At 38.4% G+C, this 25103-nt stretch overlaps 1 protein-coding gene across 2 annotated transcripts in view; it reads right to left on the reverse strand.

Annotated features, from left to right (window-relative positions):
• Window positions 1–22523, reverse strand: part of MTMR9 (myotubularin related protein 9) — a 30281-nt gene extending 7758 nt beyond the window's left edge. The window contains exons 1-8 of one of the 2 annotated variants that reach the window (XM_036313133.1): window positions 22307–22523; window positions 14698–14806; window positions 10117–10242; window positions 8610–8783; window positions 6709–6926; window positions 5714–5875; window positions 2764–2905; window positions 1215–1435 (exon numbers count right to left, since the gene is read on the reverse strand). In XM_036313133.1, the coding sequence (XP_036169026.1) occupies window positions 1215–1435; window positions 2764–2905; window positions 5714–5875; window positions 6709–6926; window positions 8610–8783; window positions 10117–10242; window positions 14698–14806; window positions 22307–22488 (1334 nt within the window). In that variant the 5' untranslated portion in view covers window positions 22489–22523. The remainder of the gene's footprint in view (window positions 1–1214; window positions 1436–2763; window positions 2906–5713; window positions 5876–6708; window positions 6927–8609; window positions 8784–10116; window positions 10243–14697; window positions 14807–22306) is intronic. The other variant, XM_036313134.1, reaches the window with a different exon arrangement.
• Between the last annotated feature and the right edge of the window lie 2580 nt (window positions 22524–25103).

The following is a 25103-nucleotide window of genomic DNA, read 5'->3' on the forward strand; positions in this document are numbered from 1 at the left end:
CAGTTAATTTATAACAACTATCAAATGCTTCTCCTAATAGGACAATTTCTTTTCTGTATATTAGAAGGTGGAATGCAAGATTTTTAGTAGCAGAATAAAATGTTGTAAAATAAAAATCTCTGTCAGAAAATTCAGCACTGTAGTTCTCAATAACAACAAAACCAGAAGAAGGAAAAAACCAGAATCTGGTCATGTCATACACAACATTGTATCTGGAATTGTATTTTAACTCAAAACATCTAAATAGATTAAAAATAAGTATGTATCTTGATATAAATATAGATTTAATCTCTATTCATTTACAATGAACAGTCTTCACAATAATCCTGAAATTCCGTAATGCTCTATATCGTGGAATAAATTGCTAGGGATGAAAAATAAATGGGCACATTTTAGAAATTATGCTAGTAATAATCGACATAGTCACAGACCCCATGTAATACTAGCATTTAATTGCTAGGACAGCAAGTCCCGTACTATTACGTCCCCAGGAACCAGGCATGATGAGGATAAGGAACCACTGCACCACTGCTCCCTCTAGCCCCTTGGCCCCCAAACCCATGACTAGCCAATCACTGAACTTTTTCAGGCTAAGCCCACCCCACACAGCTTCAGAATCCTCCTCTATTAAAGGGGAATCAGAATGTGAGATAATATCTATTTGTGAACCCTATACTGAATGTATGTCTGAGAGATATTAATAGGTACAACACCAAAAAGAATCCAGTCAAACACATTATTTAAATGCCGAATTAAAGTTACATCCACTGGTTTAACAGAGAAAGGCTATAGCAGGAATAGGAAGACCTGTACTCTAGCCTGACTTTTGCTGACCAGCTGGCTATGTGTCCCTGGACAAGTCATTTAACTAATCTGCACATTACCTTCCTAAATCTATAAAACCGGATGGAGGGTGCAGTTATATGTTAAGGCTTCTTGCAGATGTAAAATACTCTAATTCTATATGAAGAAATTATAATTTAAAATAGTTACCCAACTTATTCAAAGCTTTTTAATCAGTATATGGACTAATTTTAATCTAGCGAAACAAAGTCGTAGGATAGGCTCATAATAAGAATACATACACTTTGAAAATTTTTTACTAACCGTAATCTCTACCATCTTATATATAACATTAATGCAGAAACAACTCTTTTAGGGAGTGGCCAAAACAACATAAAATGAAATGGCCCCCATGTGAGCAGTGTACCCACCTTTCACTTTCATTGTTGCCCAGAAACGTTCCAAATTGTGAGGCATAAGCATGCTCAAAGAGCATGATGAGGAAATTCTCATTAAATTCAAAAGAACAAGGGAACTGACGAAGTATCTGCCACACGCAATCCAAGAAGAGAAGAAATACAGGTGACTCCCATTTCTGCTTACTACTGCAATAGGCTGACTGTGCACAGCGCTGTTGGAACGGGTGACCAGCCTACAAGAAAAGAGGGAAATGATAAGGAAAGAGGGAAAAGAAAGTCAGACCCTAGTGAGAGTCCACATTCTATTAAAATTATTTCACACAGGTGCAATGCAACTCCTATTAAATGGAACATCACATAGTTTTGGTGACTGCTATTTAGATTAATGATTTCTTGGTTTAAAACAATTTCCAACTACTTAACCATAAGAACCCAAACTGTCCTTGGAATGCCAAATGGAATAATGAACTTCAGTAATAATAAACTTACAAATTTTTTGTCTGTGTAATTTGGAACATAGTCAAAGAACATAAGCTTTTCAGGTACAAAACAAAGGGCAGTTAACACCTTCTATCTATCCAAAGCATTGCAGACTATTGTAAACTACATAAGCCACACCACTAAATGGAGATAAATATGGGGCTCTGTAGACAGACTCTATAAGTCACTCCTGATATTGTCATTAGTTACATATGGGAAAAAAGTTAGTTACTGTCATGAAGAGATCTTTATGAATATCTTTATATTAGAGATAAAGCCCTCCTTAATGTCTCTCTTTCCCCCAAAAGAACTAGAAGAGTCTGGTATCTACTGACCAAAGGAAATTCAAGAACCACTGGCTCTGGCCCACCCAGAACCTGAGTACCACCCTTATCCCAAATCACACCCTTCAAGGAATTTCTTATCTTTGGGTCCTTATGTGTGACTAAGATAATGCCATGACCATTTTCCAGTAGCTAATGGGATTTTATGCTCATTAAAATGCCAATATATAAGTATATCATACTCATTTGTTTATTTTCTCTGTAACATAAGGAATGTAGTCCAATAGATTTCTACCAAATATTTAAGATGGTCTGAGTTAAACAGAGATAGTCAGTTGTCAGGCAGGGTAGACAGAGTACATGTAACAGCATTAACACATAATAAATCCAGATTGTAACTAGAAAGGCCAGAAATTATTTTCTCCAGAGATACTTCTATTCCAAGATATATTTAAACACATATTTTTAGTTACAATTGTTTACTACGTTACACAGTGTATGTACATTCACAAATTAACCTCTGCCTTGGAGGATTTCTTCTGGTTTATGAGGCCTTTATTTCAGTTTTCATCCACAGCCTTATGTGACAGCAGTGCTTTGTACTAAGGATAAACAGATGAACTGGGCAAGGTCCCTGAACCTCAAAGAAGTCACTTTGTTTTGGTCTACATCAGGAAACAAGACACAAAGAAAATGGCCCAGCCATCAAAATGTCATACATTATATCCGCTCCCACAAACCAGGATCACGACATCAATTATCAGCTGTTCCACTGCACACAAAACAGCTTTTCTCACCTGCAGCCACTCTCTTTCTATCAGGGCCTCAAAACCACGGATGGTCCTGCTTCTTGGTTCCAAGATGATCTGGGCCAGGGAGGTCACCTGAAGTGTGGAATCAGTGCCTTCTGTTCCATGAATCAATATGGATGCTCCTTCCCTGATAGGAAAATTCAGAGTACAAATGGGATACTCCCAACATGGCCAATCAAGTCTGCTAATAATAAACATTTACTGAGTACAAAGTCTTATGTATTCCACACTGTCCCATAGGGTTAGAGTCTAAATAAGGCATATTGAAGAGAGCTTCCTGGGGAAAAAAGTAAAACTATAGTATGAGTCCCAAATTTCACACAGCAAGAACCTTTTCAAGCTATAACAAATTTCACAGAATTTTTTTTAGCTAAAAGTTTTCTATCTTTACAAACACAAAAGCAGTCCTTAACACACATAGTAGGCACTTACCTCTTCTGCTTTAATAGTTGATTAAAGGCTTTTCTCATTGAACCTAGAAACATACTTAAAATTATTTTTCTGTATCTCTCTGACCTTGATTCTGCCTTCTCACTATCAGCTAGCTGACTGTAAGGACGCCTTCATCAATTATAATGGGAAACAAGTCTTGAACTATACTTTGAGAAACATGAAACAGGAAGAAATAAAACATTTAAAAAAAATAAAACTGTCAATCAATCTAGAAAGGAAGTGGCAATGATACCACGACACTTAGGTCGTCTCTGGGACCTCAATATTCTAAAGAGTGTGGGACGAAGCATCAAAAACTAAATTAACTACATCTCCCCTCTCCTTCTTCCATGTCTTATATTGAAATGACAGTGAAGAAAATTTTAGGCAATAAAGAAAAGAGATTCACCACTTTCTCATAAAAGTTTCATGTTTGATTATTATTGTCTTCCCATGTACATATATACTTTGTATAGCTGCAAGGAAAAGTAATTTATTATTATTTTCACTTTTATTATAAACATTTTCCCATGCATCTATGCCATCTTTAGAAGTACTGTATTAATGGTTATTAAATATTGTATTAAGTGAACAACTATAATTTATTTAATACTATGATTGGATATTAAGGTTACTGCCAATTTTTGTTACACTGCAGATAATGCACTTAGCTTTTTGACTTTTGCTGAATTGAGTTCTTAATTTGAACTCAATAAGCTCCCTGATGTTCACTTATGGCTAGGCTAACGACTCATTTGTAGCATTAAATCTAATGAGTAGCCTGAAAAAGATATGAGCAAATATTTTAAGGCTTCCGATATATACTGAATATATATCTTGTTATCTGTGGTATATTCTGAATTTATTTAACTTAAGGTCAACTTTTACATTTTTAGTAATTAAATATAAGGGCAGATTTTTATGTAGGTACAAGTAACAAGCTAATATATATCAGAAAAGGGAAACAAAACATTGCAAAATAATTAAAATCTTCAACTTTCCTAGGAGTGTGGAGGTTCTTGTTTGTTTAAGGCAGCACCTCAAACTAAGCGAAGGTGGAGATAACAAATATTGTTCTGCACCTAGACCTGCATCATCTCATTATTATGGCTGAAAACTTGGACAACATGGTGATAAGTGTCTATTACAATTCATGTTTCATAAGAAAGGGGAAATCTTTTAAACTTAGGCTAAAAAGAAACAAAACCCTTAATATTAGCACCTCATCATTCTGTATTATTCACTTCCCATATTTTATTAGATAAATGAGCTTCATCTAAAATAAAAGAACAGTGACAGCCTGGGAATCCTGACTGCAAGCCCACTCTTGGTTCTGTCACTAACTTACCACGTGATTTTAAGCAATCCATTCTATGATCAATTTCTCACTAACCATAAAAAATTACATATATCATTCCCTAATTTGGAAGCATCAATAAAACAAATTAGATTCTCAAAGAAAAGTGCCATCCAACTATGTGGTGGCAATACTTATACCTACCTATTGTTTCAGTGGGAATCCCCTTCTTAAAAAGGGCATGCTAAGCTTCTGCCACAACTTATACCATCCTTCTGCCTCTGTTCAAGTCTTCTGCCTCAAGTCTCAAGGATTAGCAACCTTCAACTGAGTGAATAAACTAAAATCACTTCATATACTTCACATCACTACCATCAGGTTTTCTCAACTTTGAGATCCTGATATAACTGCACACATCGAGTAGTTTGTAATAAGGTATCTGAGATTAGAAAGGATTATTTTACTGTGTAACAAACGCATATGCTTCCTTTCATTGTAAGAAGGCAAGTCTGGCCCTCTGAGAAGGCATAGAAAAACTTCTTTCTCACAGTTTCAGAAAAGGAAAATGGGTAGATTAATAATTTAAGGACTGTATAGAAAAAAAATTAGGTCTTTGGTACTTAAAAAAACTTGTGTCATCAAAGACATATATGTACATGGTTCACAATTCATTCAACAAATATTAACTATCAATTAAATGACAAACTCTATGCACATACATCATCGATAACTGAATGCCATTGACTATCTTATAGTAATTTATAAAATGATCTGAACATAAGATATAGAATAGGCCAAACTTTATTGAGCTTCACTTTATTGCACTTTGCAGATATTGCATTTTTTACAAATTGAAGGTAAGACCCTCTACCAGCATAAAGATTACAATTCACTGAAGGCTCAGATGATGGTTAGTTTTTTTAGAATAAAGTATTTTCTAATTAAGGTGGACACTTTTTTTTTTTAAAGAATACTATTACACACTTAAAAGACTACAGTATAGTTAAACATAACTTTTAAATGCATTGGGACACCAAAAATCGTGTGACTTGCTTTATTGAGATAGTATTCGATTTATTGCAGTGGTCTGGAACCAAACCCACAATATCTCCAAGGCATATGTTAATATATAAACATATGTCTGGATAAAAGCAAAGCCTAGTTAGCAGTGCATGTCCCATTCTGGAGCACTGAAATGTACTTTACCTGTCGATACACTGAGCCACTAGACAGGCAGTTGTCAGAATCTCTTTGATGTGAGTCAGCCAGTTGGAAGACTCCAATTTACTAAGCCATCGGTCCATGTTATGTGTTTGGTCATTACAAGCTTCCACAAGTTTGACTAAGCTCTCCTGAAGAATGTGATACCTTTCAAATATGAGGAAAAGAAAAACAAAACAAAACAAAAACAATGAAGGAAGAAACCAAACCAAAAACTCAGCCTCCAATCAATCCAAGAGCCAAAGTAGCTCAAAATACTATAAAATATTTACCTTGCTATACAATAACCTAAGGATTAAATAATGAAGAGTTAATATTGCAACATGATTGCAAAGATGCTTAAAATGTCTGTCAAAGTAATTGTTCCTCATCTGAATAGATTAAACACCAGTCGAAGAGCTGAATTATCTGACTGGGGAGAGAGCTAGAGCACTGCATTTTGAGACAGGTCAGAGATAGCACCACTGACATCTGCAATGCTACTCCAATGGGTCTACCTGGTACTATCAGCAGGGGTGCCCACAGCCAGCTCCGACTCCCACCCACCTACCCAAAGTACCTACTATAAACCACTAACTGCAAGCATAAACAAGACAGGTGGAGGAAACAGGGTGTAAAATAGGTGGGTATGGGGGAAGTTAAATGTCTAAAGTCTTTGACTAGGAAAATATAGTTATCCATAGCCTATCTGGATAAGTTTGGTGACCACTGATCTACAAGCAGAGAAGCAGACCTTGTGGGGATGAAATTTCAGAGCTGACTTGCAGGAACAGTGCTATCTGACTGAAACTCACCTGTGAGCATCCAAGGTAAGTTTTCTGTTCATTTTACAAACCACGACGACAGGAGAGCCAGTCAATTTTGGACTCTAAGTTAATGTTTAGATGCATTTGAAAACTTGTGATTTTTGAACAGCTAAAGGTTCACCCACTCTAATTAGCTTCAAATAAGAGCCCATCACTGTCTCCAGAATCTTTTACCTCTCAATGGACTTATGAATCCGCCTCCACTGGGGATAATGAGCTTCTTGCTCAAAGCCGCCTCCTTTGGCTCTAGCTTGCTGAGCTACATTTAGAGATCGAGTATCAATGATGTAGCCACGCTTTCCTGCTCTGAGGGTAGCATTGATCAGCTTCTCATCTTCTTTGCACCGTCTCCCATTTGTGCCAGTCAGTGGCTGACCACTTCGCATAATTACCTAGAATCACAATAAAATTTAAAACTTAAGCCCTAGCTGGGTAGCTAAGTTGGTTAGAGCATCATCCTGCTACAACAAGGTCACAGGTTCCATCCCCAGTCAGGGCACACACAAGAATCAACCAATGAATGCATAAATAAGCAGACAAGAAGTCAATGTTATTTCTCTCTCTTTCTCTCTCCCCTTTTCTCTCTCAAACACAAAAAACTTAAGAGTAGCTGCATTTAAAGTTTTTCAAAACAGAAGTAAATTAGCTAGATTAAGAGTACTTCAAAAACAAGTGGGATGGATCTGATCCTAAAATAAAGATACATTTCTATTTATTGACAAAGTTAATAACTATAAAACAAAAATAAGCCTTGCACTTTCAAATGATTTTTCTTCCCACTATCTCAAAATACTTTCACATAATATTTTAGTTCCTTTTAAAGATGAGCTATTATAATACATTTAGTCAGTGAAGTAATTATCCAGTTGATCTAGCCCTGTAATGAAGATAATAATAATGGCCTATGCACCAGTAAACTTTTGCTTCAACTACCTAAACTTAGGGTTGGCAAGAATTATAAAGAAAAAGGCACCAATGGCAAAATAAAAAAAGTTTACTCATTATTCTTGTTTTGGGAATCATCTTCAATATCTTGAAAGCTGCTTGGTATTACTTATCCTCCAGTGGCCCTCTTCCATCCTTTTCAGTATTCCAGGACTTAACCACTTGTCTCCAAATATTATGAACTATATATTTTGAAGGTTTGCTTTTGAAACTTTTCTCAAGAAATCAATAACTGTTACACTGATCTCTTCCTGGTGAATGGCTTAGAGTTATTTCAACTTCACCCCATTGTATACATTGTTATCTTAACTACCCTGAAATTTAACATGACAAGAAATGTCATTCACAGGATGACAATAGCTAACTCTCAGATGGCACTCACCATGTAAATGGATACTCAATATATTTAACATCAATTATTAAAATACTTTGTAATGAACCCTAGTAAAAACAGATATACTATTAAGCAAGCAGAATGGACGGCCTGATGCAAAAATAGCAGATTTTTAGAAATCTTTTTATCCTAAATATCCATGTTTGACTTAATACCAGGGGAAAAGAAAAATAGGTGATAATAATTTATCCACCAATTTACTATTGGTCTCAAAATGAAGCAGTTCATTGGCTGAGAGAAAGTAGAGGACAGAAACAGATTTAGAAAATATCTAGGAAACAAATACACTGCAAGCACTTGCCTATTCAATTCCTGATGCCCATGTTTACTTATTGTGACTAATGACAGGTGCCACTCTTCTCCCTTTTGAAAATAAAAACTTCTGCTCAATTTACCAGTATCTTACCATCATTCTGATCAGAGAAATTTACTTTTCTGCCTGAGAACATTAATTTAAATAGCACATGAACATTATTAGTTCCCCTTGTATTGAGTCCTGAGGATAAACCTAGCTGGGGTTTTCTAAGGTTGAGCAGCATCACAGAAAGAATTCAAAGTCATAAAATGATCACAGAAAACACTCTACTCCCAATTCCCTGAATTTTAAATGAAGGAAGTCCTAGCAGGAATGACTAACCACTTCAATGGACAGGTACACAGAGAAGGGAACCATTTCTAAGAAAAAATCCTCAAACTAAGTCTTTCAGTAGACTAAGCAGCAGTACTGTACACTTACCATTCCATTTTTTTTATGATAATAACTGAGTACTGGGAAGCGTCCTCCATGTCGAAATGTAGCCACCTTCCGAAGAGCTTCATCATCAATGGATTTGGGTACTATGACAATTGGCGGGTAAGAGGGGCAGACCGCAAATTCCTTATTAACATAGCTTAACCTCCAGTCACTGGTCTGAAAAACACATACTTCAGAGCTAGTATCTCAGTGTCACAAAATAATCTGAAAAAATTTAAAGGACCTTAGAGATCAATTTTCATACAATGAAGAAGCCATCTCAGAAATTTAAAAGAAGAATATCTATCAATACTTAGATACTTCCAGAGAAAACAAGCTCCATTCTTTAGTCAGCATTCTGCAATGCTATGTATCCCCAGTTCCTAGAAAGTTCTTCCTCATATTTAGCAACATTTGTTGCTCTACAACTTCCTCTATTGGTTTTTACCATGATTTCAGTACAAGTTCCCTGTCTTATATGACATCCCATCAAATGTGTGAGAGACAGTTGTTTCTCCCTTATATTTAACTTATATTAAGTATATCCATGACTATCAGGGCCAACATCATCTCATTCATCCTCTTAAAGTATAGCAACAGAAAGACCGTAATACTTCATATAATGCTGAACCAGAACAGAAGAGAATAGAGCTACTACTTACTTCAAATCCCTTGTTCCTTTCTATTATTTAAAAAAGAAGAGCCCTAGCTGGTTTGGCTCAGTGGATAGAGCATCAGCCTGTAGACTAAAGGGTCCCAACTTCAATTCCACTCAAGGGCACATGCCCGGGTTGTGGGCTCGATCCCCAGTGAGGGGCATGCAGGAGGCAGCCAATCGATGATTCTCTCACATCATTGATGTTTCTATTTCTCTCTTCTTCTCCCTTCCTCTCTGAAATCAATAAAAATATATTTAAAAAATAAAAAAGCCCTGACTGGTTTGGCTCAGTGGATAGAGCGTCAGCTTGCGGACTGAAGGGTCCAGGGTTCGATTCCAGTCGAGGGCATGTACCTTGGTTGCAGGATGCAGCTGATCGATGTTTCTCTCTCATCCAATGTTTCTGACTCTCTATTTCTCTCCCTTCCTCTCTGTGAAAAATCAATAAAATATATTTTTTTAAAAATAAAATAAATAAAAAAGGAGAAAGCTCTGGTTGGTGTTACTCAGTTGGTTGAGTGTTGTTCCATGCACCAAAAAGTTCTATTCCTGGTCAGGGCACATGTAGGCTCTATCCCCAGTAGGGGCATGCAGGAGGCAGCCGATCGATGGTTCTCTCTCATAGATGTTTCTCTTTCCCTCTCCCTTCCTCTCTCTCTAAAAAAATCAATAAAAACATATTTTTAAAGAAATTAAAAAGGAGAAACCAGGACAAGGTGTGATGCTGAGTTCAGTGTTATGAGAAAAGGAATGAGTAAGTCAAATGTACCTTATCACTCATCAAAAGGAAGTAAAGTAAGGTGTTGTGTTATTTCTCAACTATTATCCATAGTTTTCTCAAAAGTTACTCACAGCTGAAGAGTAGAGCTCAAATTCTTGCTCAGGAAGGAAAGAATGCCAGCCATCTTCTATCACTTCAAACATGGGCCGGTAAAAGAAAGGGTACATCAGAGTGATGGAGTCCAGGGTAGATAATGCCTAGGGGGTAAAAAGGAAATAAAGAAAGGAAAAAGGAACATACCACAATTTGAAACACTTTCTGACTGCCAAATTGGTATTAAACAAATATGACCTACTAATGATGGGCATATTTGTCTAACATTATATTTATCACTAGATACAATTTTAGCTTACTGAAGCTAATTTCCGTGTTTCTGGGATCTAATAAGGTATCTGACACATAACATATACTCAATTAGCATTTGCTGAATGAACAGAATTTTAAAATGTGCATGCCTATTCTAGAAGAAAAATGAGATAACTTTGACATCATTTAATAAAGCCTAATAAAACAGTTTAAATACTTTTTGGGAATCAGAAAACAAACATGTTTTGGTAGTCAGTAAAGCCTTGGCTCAAAATCTAGTTTATCAACTATATAAACATTTTAAAATAATTTAAAATCAGCATCTGTGCCCAGCTGGCATGTTTCAGTGGTTGAGCGTAGATCTATGAACCAGGAGGTCACGGTTCGATTCCCAGTCAGGTTGCGGGCTCCATCCCCAGTGAGTGACGTACAGGAGGCAGCCAATCAATGATTCTCTCTCATCATTGAAGTTTCTATCTCTCTCCCTCTCCCTTCCTCTCTGAAATAAAAATACCTTTTACAAAAATAAAAAATAAAATCAGTATCAGTTATAACTGTAAAATAGGGTGATAGAGCTTAGCAGCCAAAGAGTCAGACTGGACTCAGACTGCTGGACTCAATTTCCAAACCCCAGTGCAATAGTAATTAAGTTCTGTAACTGCTCCATGCCTCAATTTCCTCAGCTGTAAAATTGGGGAAATAACAGTATCTACCTCATAAGGCTGTTACAGACATTCAGAGAGAGAGTGTGTGGGCCTAGAGCAGTGCCTGGCACATAATAAACTCTAAAATAATCTTAGCTATTACATGGTCCACATATTATATACTCCAAATATGCCCCATCAATGTTCATTCCCTACCTACAGTGATATGCCATTTTGTCAGGTATCAGCATATCTTTATGCTACACTGACCCATTTTCAAGCCAGGACAATAACTCCACGGTCCCACAATGAGACTATAACAGCCGTGGGCAAACTACGGCCCGCGGGCCGGATCCGGCCGTTTGAAATGAATAAAACTGAAAAAAAAAAAAAAAGACCGTACCCTTTTATGTAATGATGTTTACTTTGAATTTATATTAGTTCACACAAACACTCCATCCATGCTTTTGTTCCGGCCCTCCAGTCCAGTTTAAGAACCCATTGTGGCCCTCGAGTCAAAAAGTTTGCCCACCCCTGGCCTATAATCATCTGCAGCACTTGAATTCTGGGTGGCAACCCCAGAAAGCTTGACTGGACAGAAGCAATGGACAGACAGAACATCCTCCACTGAGTGGCAGTTTCATCCTTCAGAGAGGGTAATTATGGAAAGAATTTCTATGGTGGAACAAAAAATCACCAAAATCAATTAACATAATTCAAACTGCAGTAATTATAGAGACGCACACCTGGAGGTTAGAGGGCCTAACATCATGCTAATACCCCAAAACTCTCAGAATGAAGCTATCTCCTTCTAGGTCATAGAAAGACCAAACACAAAAGGATGGGCACACGACTTATTAAAAAAATAGACTGAACATGTCATTCAGCAAAAACATCCCCATCCAAAGTTATTCTTCTTTCTGTCCATAAATCATGAAGCCTTCCTCCAAAGCTCATAAAACAGAAATTATGGAGAAGCATGACTCACTAATCCATTATCTACTTCTACATGTCTTTGGCTGCCAGTCACACTAAACAGAAGCAGAAAAGCCAGTATCCATATCTGATATAGGCCAGGGCTATTAGTCAATTCAAACATTATTTTATTCATTTGTTTATTTTTAAGATATGCTTTGCAACATTTAGAAAAAATTTCAGCTTTACTGAAATACAACTGATAAATAAAACTGTAAAATATTTAAAGTGTAGTATATAATACATACACATAGCGAGGGGATTCCTCCCCCCCCATTGAGTTGACACAGTATCACGTCACATCACCTTTTGCTGTTGTTTTTGAGAACATTTAAGTTTGACTCTTTCAGCAAATTTCATTCAAACAATACAGTGTTTTGAAAAACAGTCACCACGTTATTCATTAGACCCACAAGATTTATTCATCTTATAGCTGAAACCACTTTCTATTCTCTATTTCTATGATTTTAGCTTTACTTTTTAAGATCACATATGTAAGTGATACAATGCAGTACTTGTCTTTCTCTGTCTGGCTTATTTCACTCAGCATAATTCTCTCCAGTTTCATCCATGCTGTCGCAAATGGCAGGATTACTTTCTTTTTTTAGGCTGAATAATTTCTCTCTCTAATTCATTCATATTCTCTCTCTCTCTCTCTCTCTTTTCTTTATCCAGCCATCCATCCATCAACACTTAGGTTGTTTCCATACCTTGGCTGTTATGAATAATGCTGCTATGAACACAGGAGTACAGGTATCTCTCCAAGATAATGATTTTGTATCCTTAGGTACATACCCAGGAGTGGAACTGCTGGATCATATGATAGTTCTATTTTTAATTTCTTGAGGAGCCTCCATATTGTTTTCCATTCTGGCTGGTACAATCATTATTTTAAATGCAAGTAAGACAGCACCACTCTGGCAGGCAATAAGCACTTGTGATTATATTTTATGTCACTAGAGATAGGACTTTTCCTTTAAACATATTAATGCTGAAAGAACTAAAAACATTTCAACCCCCAAAGTAGTTGAAAGTACACAGAAAGCAGCTTCATCAGACTTCCTGCTATAATTTAGAAAACTGAGCATTTGCCAGTTATCCTTTCAATGGGATTCTATTTGTGACAACAGAATATATTTGAGTATATGGACTCGTGATCACAAGGAATAGCTCAACTATGCTATATAAGAATTTCACTTATTACTCCCAAATTATGTCAAACTGTATTTGGGGGAGGGAATTGGAAGACAGTAAAAGGCTAGAGGCCAAGTTCACTATGTGTATTTACTAAACTGTAAAAAAAGAAAGAGAAGAGGATTCTCATTCTGACATCAAATTATGAGAATGGCTCATAATGTATGGCTTCTTTTTAGCCATAATGACTTCCATATAATCAGTCATTTTCTATAGAGCATTTGGTAACATCTACAGCTAACTAAAAAACTGGTTAGCATTACTTAGCTAAATAAATGCAATCAGAAAGAGGAATAATAAGCCTTGCCCTATTTCTTCACCACTATGCTTCACCATGGGCCACTTCACTAACACCCACCAATCAGCTATCTTACAAGTTAGAAAAGGGATAAGAAAAATGTAGACAGGTCAATGAAAACCCAACCCCACAACTGAAAAAACAAACAAACAAAAAACCACAACCCCAAAACCACATGCTTAACTGCAGTGAGTCAGCAGCATTCTCCTGCTCAAATAACAGGACTGTATTTCAATTTAACAGCCTAGAAGCCATTGGCATTTCTTACTCATGTTAGTGAATTCAGCCAAATCAACATTACTGTGTTACTTCCAAATGACAGCTATGTAAGACAGTTTGGCTCATCTTCTCATTTCCTTAAGTAAAATTTAGCAAACTCAGAAAAATGTTGCATACCAATTTTTGCAGTACCACAACAGTTGTTCCTTTATTTTTCTCTTCATGTTTAAAAAACAAAATCCTAGTTACAGATTTTTAAGCCTTTCTGCCCCCTTGTAATAGTTAAAGCAATAACATTTGTTTCAGACACAAAGCTCAGATTAGTCACTTAAAGACAGAACAAAAATCAGCATGTCTCTATAGTTATCAAGAAAATATTATAAACATAAAGTTAATTGCTACAATTTAGCAGCAGTGATTTAAAATAAGGCAATTTAAAATTTAAGTGCATATTAATATAGTTGGTTAGAATGGGGAAGGATATAGTGTGAGCTCTTCAATTTAAATATTAAATTATCCAAGTAAAATTTCTATTATTTATAATCTGAACAGATATTCAATATTATTTAAACAAATAGAAAACAAACACATCCTATCTTAAGCAAATCTGATATATGGAAATTCAGATTTACTAAAAACAAACAAGAGATAATAATCATCAGTGATAATTATTTCCTTTATAAAAGAAATAACTTTTTTATAAAGTCTCACCATATACATATACATATATGTATACATATACATATACATACAATGGAATATTACTCAGCCTTAAAAGGTAAGGAAATTGTCACATGCTAAATATGGATGAACCTGGAAGAATAAGTAACCCTAAAATCCTATTACATTCCTATAACAATGAATCAGGGTGACGCTTTTCCTATCAGTTTTCAATATTTGAGTTATAGAACATGACCAAATATTTAATGAAGAAACATAAGAGCTACAATGAGTCAGAATATAAGGTTTTTAAATTACTTTTTAGTTTCAACACATTTTGCTTCCAAAATACTTACCTCAATGGAACTGGCTATATTTAAACATTCCTCCATTCCAGGAATATCCAACTGAATTATTCGAAAATCTTTACACTTTATGATGATGGTACCCAGTGGCCCCACAAATCTGTAAAAAAATTATAAATTATGGTTAAGAACATATAGGTTTCTAACTTTAAGCATATGATTATTTCTGTGAAAAGAGAATGTAGTTATAATCATCATCTATATTAAACTATTCAACTTTCTTCTCCCTAATTAATCTAAAGAAAAGTCAAGCCTGCATCATAAAAATGTGAGTCACAAGTTATTTAAAATCTATATTGAAAAAAATTTCAAACATAAAGCAATTTATACTAGACCAAATCATTTAACAAAGATTATTTGGGGCCCGGCCAGTGTGGCTCAGTGATTGAGCATCAATCCAGGAACCAGGAGTTCAAGGTTCAATTCCCCATCAGGATAAACCTGGGTTGCAGGCTTGATCCCCAGTAGGGGGTATGGAGAAGGCAGCCAATCAGTGATTTTCTCTCATCATTGATGTTTCTATCTTTCTCTCCCTCTCCCTTCCTCTCTCTGAAATCAATAAAAATATATTTTTTAAAAGCAAGTATTACTGTAACAGTAGTTTGTAACTACAATTTTTGTTTTCTACATAATTTAAGAGACTAATGCATTACATGAATTATTAGTTTATGTATTGGGGCACACAACACATAAAGATGTAATTCTGCAACATTAGCAATGAAAAGGGGATGAGGACAGAACTGTAAAGGGGTAGAGTTCTGCATATTACAGAAGTTAAGCTGGTATAATTTCATATTAGAATGTTATAACATTAGGATGTTAAATGTAATCCTCAGTGTAGCCACAAAGACAATAGCTACAGAATATACTCAAAGGTAAATGAGAAAGGAATTTAAACATTTCACCACAAAAAAATCAACTATATACAAGACAGTAATTCAGGCAATGAGGGACAAAAAAGCTATAAAGCATATAGAAAACAAATAACACATTAACAGACGTACCTCCTTATCAATACAGTAAGTTCCCACTTAATGTCATCAATAGGTTCTGTGACTTTAAGTGAAACAATGTGTAACAAAACCAATTTTACCATAGGCTAATTAATATAAACAAGAGTTAAGTTCCTATGGCATCTCATCAATGTTATAACAAAACGACACTGAACACAATTATGTTATTCAAGGACTTGCTATAGCTTTAAATGTAAATGGATTAAACTCTAAAATTGAAATACAGAGATTGGTAGAATGGTTAAACACACATGATCCAACTATATGCTGTCTTACAAGAGACTCAGTTGGGATACAAAGACAAACAGATTGAAAGTGAAAGGATAGAAAAAGATATTACATGTAAATTGTAACCAAAAGACAGCAGGCTATACTAATATCAGACAAAATAAACTTTAAATGAAAAATGGTTCAAAGAGACAACAAAGGACATTATCTATAATAATAAAAGCATAATATGCTAATTAGACCATACAGCCAAACGACCTTCTGGATGTCCTTCTGGATGACCTTCCAGATGAAGCCGGGGCTGCGAGGGCCGAGGCAAGCTGCCGCGGCTGTGAGGACTAAGCCCCTTGCACGAATTTTGTGCATCAAGCCTCTAGTATATTAATAAAAGGTTCAACACAGCAAGAAGATATAACACTTACACACACTTATACAACTAACGACAATCAAAATATATGAAGCAAAAACTGACAGAATTGAAGGGAAAATAGAGAGTTCTACAATAATGGTTGGAAACTCTAATATCCTACTCACAATAATGTACAGAACCACCACACAGAAGATAAGTAAGGAAATAGAGGATTTAAACAACACTACTACCCAACAACAACAGTACACATATTATTCTCAAGTGTACATGGAACATTTTTCAGGATATGGAGTATATGTTAGGCTTCTAATCAAGTCTTAATAGATTAAAAAAGACAGACATCATACAAGGTATAGGCATACGTCAGAGATATTGAGGGTTCAGTTCCAAACCACCATAATAAAGCAAGTACTGCAATACCAGTATAGTAAGTTGTAATCCAACTGTGAAGCATAATAAAACGATGTTTGCCTGGTATCTTTTGTGACCACAATAGGATACAGTTAGAAATCAATAACAAATGGAAGGCTGAGAAAATCACCATATTGTGAAAATTAGACAACACACTTTTAAACAACCAATGGATCAAAGAAGAAATCACAAGGGCAATTAGAAAATACTTAGAGACAAATGAAAATAAAAACACAACATTACAAAACTTATGGGACACAGTGAAATCTGTATATATTATGTATACATGGGATAAGGAAGTACTTTTTTTTTTTTTTTTTTTTAAAATACACCTTATTGATATTTTACAGAGAGGAAGGGAGAGAGATAGAGAGTCAGAAACATCGATGAGAGAGAAACACCGATCAGCTGCCTCCTGCACATCTCCCACTGGGGGATGTGCCCGCAACCCAGGTACATGTCCCCGACCGGAATCGAACCCGGGACCTTTCAGTCCGCAGGCCGACGCTCTTTCCACTGAGCCAAACCGGTTTCGGCAAGGAAGTACTTCTTAAGTAAGACTTAAAAAACACAAACCATAAAGTAAGAATTGACAACTTTTTCATTAAAATTAAGGACTTCTGTTCACCAAAAACCACCACAGGAAAGTTAACAAATAGGTGAGAGACTAGGAGAAGACATTTGCAATATCTAAGTGAAGAATTAATATCTAGAGAGTATACTAGGAACTGGCACAAATCAACACAAGACAACAAACCCAGTTCTTCACATAAAGGAAAACATTTTTTTAATTGAATTGCTAACAAATGTATAAAGAAATACTTAAACTCACCAGCAATTAGAGAAATACAAATTAAAACAAAGAGATATATTTCACAATCATTAGACTGGCAAAAATTAGGAAGACAATAATACCTAATATTGGTTAAGAATGTAAGAGAGCAAAGTAGAATAGTCATTTTGGAGAGATGTCTAGCATTACTTTGTGAAATGAATTATGCATCTACTTTCTGGCTCCCACCCATCCTAGGCACAATCTCAGGCACATGACTATAATGGGAACCGAGTATATTTATCATGGAAAATTCTAGTGAAAATTAGCACTAAAGAAGAATAAAACAAAACACTGAGAAAACCTTATAATGAATCAATCATGGAAATGATGAGTCATCAACTGAGTAGGAGTAACTCAAGTGTCTATATCTAAGGTCCATAAAAAAGAAAAAAAGTACCATTGAAAAATTTGTTTACAGCCTTGTCTTCTGAAAGGATCAAATAAAATCATATATGCAGTTTACAGGAATGTATTTTATAAGCTTTAAAGCATTATTCAATATGAATTTCTACTAGATATGAGAGGGGTTGTCTTTCTCTTATGTGACAGAACTGAGATTCACAGAGGTTAAGTAGCTTGTCCAAGGGCACCTATCAAACAAGAGACAAACTGAAAGAGTCATCCTTAATACTACTCTCCCTCTCACACCCCATTTACAATTATCAGCATGGCATGGCAGCTCAACCTCAGAAATACATCCCAAATCTGTCTGCTTCTCCACTACTTCCACTCTAAGTCACCATCAACTCCTGATTCATAGGTTGATGCTCAACCACTGAGCCATGCCAGCCAGGCAGTCACCATCACCTTTTACCTGAACTATTCAACAGTCTCCTAACTGGGCCTGCTGCTTCCGCTCCTGCTTCTCTAGAATCCATTTTCCGCCAGAGGCCAGGATCATCTTCTAAAAAGGCTATCAACTGCTATTCCTTGCTTTCAACTCTTCAAGGGCTTCCCATGAAAACCATCACAATGGCATATAAGGCCCTGCTTATCCCTCTAACCATAGTTTCTGCTGTCCCAGTAGCCTCTACATCTTGCTCACTGCCCTCCAGCCACACTGGCCTCTTTGTTTTTCCTAGCTCATGCCAGCATGTTCCTGTCTCAGGTTTTTGTATCCACAGTTCCCTGACTGAAATGCTCTTTCCTCTGATATTCACATTGCTAGTTTCCTCCTTTCAGATGTCATTCATTCAAATGCCATTTGTCTTCCTCGCATTCTCTATCCTCCATCTTCCTTCCTGGCACCTATTGCCTGACATTGTTATATATTTACTAGAGGCCCAGTGCACGAATTCGTGCACAGGTGGGGGGGGGGTGTCCCTCAGCCTGGCCGGTAATCTGGGTCCATTGGGGCTGGCCGGCCAGGGGGAAGGACCACAGGAGGTTGGCTGGCTGGCCCCCAGGAGGTTGGCTGTGGGAGCACACTGACCACCAGAGGGCAGCTCCTGCATTGAGCATCTGCATCATAGTGAACAGTCAACCAGTCATTTGGTCGACAGGTTGTAACAGTTGCTTAGGCTTATATAGAGAGAGATTTGTTGATTTATCTGATGTCCATCTCTTCCACAGTACATAAGCTCCTCACCTGTCTTAGTCACCACTACATTTGCAGGCCCTCACAGTGCTCAGTACATAGAAGACAAGACGAAGTGAATATTTCTGAAAGCAATAAACAACCTCTGACCTGACCACCTAGCTCATGCTCTTTCTATTACATCATGCTGTTCCCCAGGAAAAAACACAAATGTGTGTACAGCTTGTCATTTATCCCCTAACAGATTAAAAGGCCAATGTCTTATATACTACCTTAAGCCTACCAGACCCAGCATGTAGTAAATGCTAGGTAAATATGATGAAAGAGTGAAAAGCAAACATAAAAAGAGATAAGTCAGGGAGAGAAACCAAGATGGCGGCATAGGAAAACACCTGAAATTGCTGCCTTGCACAACCACTTCAAAACTACAACTAAAAGACAAAATGCAAAATGGACATCATCCAGAACCACAGGAAGGCTGGCTGAGTGGAAATTCTACAACTAGAAGGAAAAAGAAAAGCACCCTGAGACTCAGAGGAGGTGCAGAAGTAAAGTACAGAGGTACAGAGCTGTGCGCAGAAAGGGCTGGCAACTGAGGATGTGGTTGTCTTTTTCAATCAGGAGGGAGACCCAAGCTCCTGACTGCTCTGAACTCCAGTTCTGGGCGAGTCTCTGGGGACCCAGACTCATATGGGGAGAAACTGGACTGTCTGGCATTGGGCGGAACTCGAGGGCGGCTTTCTCTCAGAGGTGCTTGCAGCGAATACTGTGGGACACTGAGACCCAGGACCTCTAAGGGCAGGGCTAAGGATCAGTCATATCTGTTTGCTCCACCCTGTTGATTCCCTGAGACCCGGCCCCACCCAAGCTGTGCGCAGAGCCTTTTGCATAGGAAAGGCCTAGCCCTTTGCAATCTGAAAATTACCTAACAAACTGCAGCTGGGTCAGAGAGACCCAGAACATCCAAAAGAAGGCCCAAGGCCCCACACCAGCTTGCATTGCTTCACAGCTGGGCCTCATCTGGGCACCTCCAAACCCCAAACAAGGAAGGGGAATCTGCAGATCTCTCCATAGCTCCTGCTGGGTAGCCTAAGGCAGAGGCTAAATTAGCACCTCCTTAGAGATCCAAGGGCCAGGGTACCCAGTGGTTAGAGTGGGACCATCCAGATTACAACTCCTCAGATCCATAAGGGACACACTCAGGGGGCAGACTCAGTGAGTACCAAAGCCCCACGGAAGCAAGTCTTGCCCCATAAGTGTGTCTCCAGCACAGAAGTTCTCCCACTGCAGACACAGCTGATTCTCACAGCCAATTTGCCTGGAGGTAAATTCTTCCCAGTGATACCTACAACAATCAAGGCTTAACTACAACAAGACTGTGCACAAAGCCCACAAGGGGGTGCACCAAGAGTGTCCACCTCAGGTAATTAGGGAGGCTGAGCCACTGGGCCCTATAGGACACCTAGCACACAAAGCCACTCTATCAACACAGGGAAGCAGCCAAAATGCGGAGACAAACAGGTCACAAATGACAGAAATGGAGGAAAGCAAACTACTGGATATAGAGTTCAAAACCACTGTTATAAGGTTTTTCAAGAATTTTCTAGAAACCGCCGATAAATTTAGTGAGACTTTCGAGGATATGAAAAAGGACTAACTAGAAATTAAGCATACACTGATTGAAATAAAGAATAATATACAGATATCCAACAGCAGTCTAGAGGATCACAAGAATCAATTCAAAGATCTGAAATACAAAGAAGCAAACACCCAACCGAAAAAGCAAAAAGAAAAAAGAATCCAAAAATATGAAGATAGTGTAAGCAGCCTCTGGGACAGCTTCAAGCGTACCAACATCCGAATTATGGGGGTGCCAGAAGAAGAGAGAGAGCAGGATATTGAAAACCTTAAAGAAATAATGACAAAAAACTTCCCCTACCTGGTGAAAGAAGTAGACTTACAAGTCCAGGAAGCACACAGAACCCCAAACAAAAGGAATCCAAAGAGGACCACACCAAGACACATAATTAAAATGCAAAGAGCAAAAGACAAACAGAGAATCTTAAAAGCAGCAAGAGAAAAATAGTTAGTTACCTACAAGGGAGTACCCATACGATTGTCAGCTGATTTCTCAACAGAAACTATGCAGGCCAGAAGGGAGTGGCAAGAAATATTCAAAGTGATGAATAACAAGAACCTACAACCAAGATTACTTTACCCAGCAAAGCTATCATTCAGAATTTAAGGTCAGATAAAGAGCTTCACAGATAAGAAACAGCTAAAGGAGTTCATCACCACCAAACCAGTATTATATGAAATGCTGAAAGGTATTCTTCTTTAAGAAGAGGAAGAAGAAGAAAAAGGTAAAGATAAAAATTATGAACAACAAATACATATCTATCAATAAGTGAATCTAAAAATCAAGTGAATATAAAATCTGATGAACAGAGTAAACTGGTGAATATAATAGAATCAGGGGCATAGAAAGGGAGTGGACTGACAGTTCTGGGGAGGGGGAAGGGTGCGGGGGGGTGCGGGAAGAGACTGGACAAAAATCGTACACCTATGGATAAGGACATTGGGGGGAGGGGGGTAAGGGCAGAGGGTGGGGTGGGAACCGGGTGGAGGGGAGCTTTCCAAAAGCAGAACTGAGTAAAGAGAAGTAAAAGACATTGTAATCTCCCAATGTGGGAAATACTAAATGGATGGCACAAAAGGTAAGAAATAAGGAGAAATGTACATAATCAACTGAACATTTTTTGGGGGTGGGGTAAGGTTTTGTGGAATTTAGACACTACATACTGAATTGAGTTTTCCTCAAAAGTGGCAAATGATGACTTTACCTAAATCACACTGAATCACAACTTCATGAATAATTGTGATGCACAATTATTATTCAAAGAATATGATGGTGCGAGGAGAAGAAATTTAAAAAGAAAGTCACAGAAATAGTGTTATCTACCAAAAATAATATCAGGATAACAGCCATGTGATAACCCTGGGGATTCCATCCAGATTTAAGAGAAGCCAGGGATCTCATGTGGATGGTTTTCTGCTTTCTACAACTCAAATCCTCAATCCAGGCCGGACAGGGCTTACTTTGCTGGCTGGTTTGCCTGCAAGGAAAACACTGGGGCGCGTTTCCTCTGGGGTCCACCTACGGACCCCAGGTTCCCAGCGGAATTGGGGGTGGGATGAGCACTCACCGCTTGTCGATGGCATCGATGTTTGAATGGAGGAGCCACAACTCCTCCGTGTTGTCCTGCCGGGAGGACAGGATCAGGTGGTGGCCAGTTAGACACAAGGTCCCCTCAACGGCTGGATAGAATGGTCGGTGGAGCACCACATTGTCCACCCGCGGGGTCTTAATCAGCTCCGCGAACTCCATGGTCCCCAGCGGCCGGAGCCAGGGGACGGCCGCGTCCCGGGGGTGGAAGGCGGTTACACCGCCGCAGGGCTGAAGAGAATGACCCGGCGCGGGGCTGGCCGGAGGGGCGGGGTCCTGGGCGGGAAGGCCGGGCCCCGCCCCAGGCCAGGGTGGGCCCGGCGAGGCCTGCGGCCACTGTCCCTGGCTGCCGGGGTGTTTCTGCCGCACCTCCGGTCCTCCGCGGACCAAGGACTAGGCCCGAGAGAAAGTCCCCGCGACAGGCCCAGCAGCCGCCGCCCAAGCTGGGGACCTGGCCTGGATGGGCGGGCCGAGAGGAGAAGGAGGAAGCTGTTTTAGAGCCGGTTTCCGAGCCCTGGCCGCTAGGGACTCCTGGCGGAAGTAGCTGCTCCCAGCCGGACCTAGAGCAACTCTGGGCGGAAGCGGCGGAACTCGAAACTTGGAAGACAGGAAGTCAGACCCGGAAGTCGCTCCCCGCCTGGGTCCGTAGAGAATGCCTCCGGAAACATAGCCCAAGTCGAAGATTTGTGTTCCTACTAGGAGAAGGCTTTTCTTTGCCTTCATGGCTACCGCTGTACCCCTTACACCCTTCAAATATTCCGTATCTGAAAAGGCCGGGGAAGATGGGACCGCGAGAAGAGGTCCCTGACCTCCCTCCCTCCCTCAACTTGAGTAGTAAGCCCTCCAAGGGCTCTTCAGAGCGCGGGGCTGCCATCAGTTGTGGCGATTTCCATCCGTTCGCGGTGAAGAGATTGCAAGTGTGGGATGGAATCGGTGCTTGTGACCTCAGAGAAGACGCCAAGTGTAAGGGTCGGACGCTGCAGTCTCCCAGAGAGCGCCGCGCTAAGGCGCTGTGACCTTGAACAAGAAAAGAAAAGCATCCAAAGACCTATGAGAGGCCCTAGGTATAAATACATGCAATGCACAGAAGAGGAGGTGCTCCTATCTTGCGAGGAAGTTCAAGTGACTTGCTAAAACACAATTAATTTGTAGCACGGACTGGACTTCAATTTAGATCTATGAAATACAAGGCATTGGGGCTTTGGTCACCACTGCCCAGCCTCCCCATTGAATACAGTACAACCAAACTACTCCCAGGCACCTAAATTATGCCAGAAAGTTACTTTAATTTTTCTTTCCTGGGTGCTTCCCTCCCCTTTTAAACTGGCGTTTTTCATTCTAAAATAGGGAATTAATGATGAATGTGCAAGGATGTGAGTCCTGGTGTACTGTCATATTATTGACTTTTGAAATCCTCCCTATGTAGCACAGCAAGTTGGCTAAAGTCTCACAGCAAAGACAAATTGCCTCAAATCTCATCCGATTATTCAACACATGTTTCTGCTTCTGTCCCTGCCCTTCCAAAAAGGTGCTGTTCTTAGAACCTCTTATATGATTGTTACAGCTGACAGTCCAGTTTCATCTGCAAAAGAATAAACTGTAACCAATAGAGAAGGGGGAATAAAGGGAAATGACTTATAAAGTTATTTTTTATTGGAATTTTTGTTGTCCTTCCATTATGCGGTTCATTATAACAATTACCAATTTGGAAGGAAGAATTTATTCCAGGATGAAGAGTGAGGGAATGTTTTATGGAGAAGGTATCATTTGAAACGAGGACCTTGAAGGATGAGTAAGATTTATACCCTAAATGAAGTATAACCAGTTTAATGATGTCTACTAGAGGTAAGGAAAAATTATTCATAAATTTCATTACCTTTTTTTAGTTTTTTTGGTGGATGGAGGAGGGCTATGAAAAGATCATTGTGTCATTAAATTTTAACATGTTTAATATTCCATAAGGGTTTAAACTCTTTCTGGCCATGAGAGAAAACTGTCAATATCATGCTGAATTGTTATTTTAAAAAATCAGAAACTATTAGACAATTACATCTATTTTGGGTTGAAGCTTAAAGCACAGAAAGCCCTTGAAGTCTGAAGAAAACATTGAGTAGTAAATAGAGGTGGTGGAGCACATAACATGTTAACTTATTGCATGAACAGTAGATGGCAGTAGAGTTTGACAGTAATGAAATAGGCTTCCATTCTATTAAAAATTATTCGACATAACTATAGTCAAACAAGTTATTATACAAATTGCCTGGATATAAGGGTCTCAGAGGAACCAAAGAAGATGATGGCATTTATAATGCATGTAAAACACTCAACACCTTACAGATGTTATTCTTTTTATCATCTTATGAGATAAGTGACATTGATAGATGTTATTCTATCAAATAATCAACTAGCATGCAGTAAGTGCCTAGTTGGCCATCAGCATTGTGGGAATTAATTCAATAGATTTTACATGGCCCTTGTCCTCAAAGTAATAGCTAATTTGGGAAAGTCAACACACCCCACACAATTTACGAAAAAAACAGAAAGAGAGAGCTAAACTTTGAAGTACTGATTTACCTTACTGGTTTTGTGTTTCTTTACTAGGCCTTGAGTAGTGAGTAGAAATTGAGGCAGTTTGAAGGTAGTTTGAAGAAAATAGGTCAACAGTTGCCAAAAGTAGCAGGAGCATCTCTGATGGAGAAGACCCTACCTATCTGTTCCATTGATGAGCAGTTCTTCTCCATGTGCTTTGTTATTATGTGTGAACTATGGGCAACTGA

The sequence above is a fragment of the Myotis myotis genome, unplaced genomic scaffold, assembly GCF_014108235.1.
Source record: "Myotis myotis isolate mMyoMyo1 unplaced genomic scaffold, mMyoMyo1.p scaffold_m19_p_6, whole genome shotgun sequence".
NCBI classification, from domain to species: Eukaryota; Metazoa; Chordata; class Mammalia; order Chiroptera; family Vespertilionidae; genus Myotis; species Myotis myotis.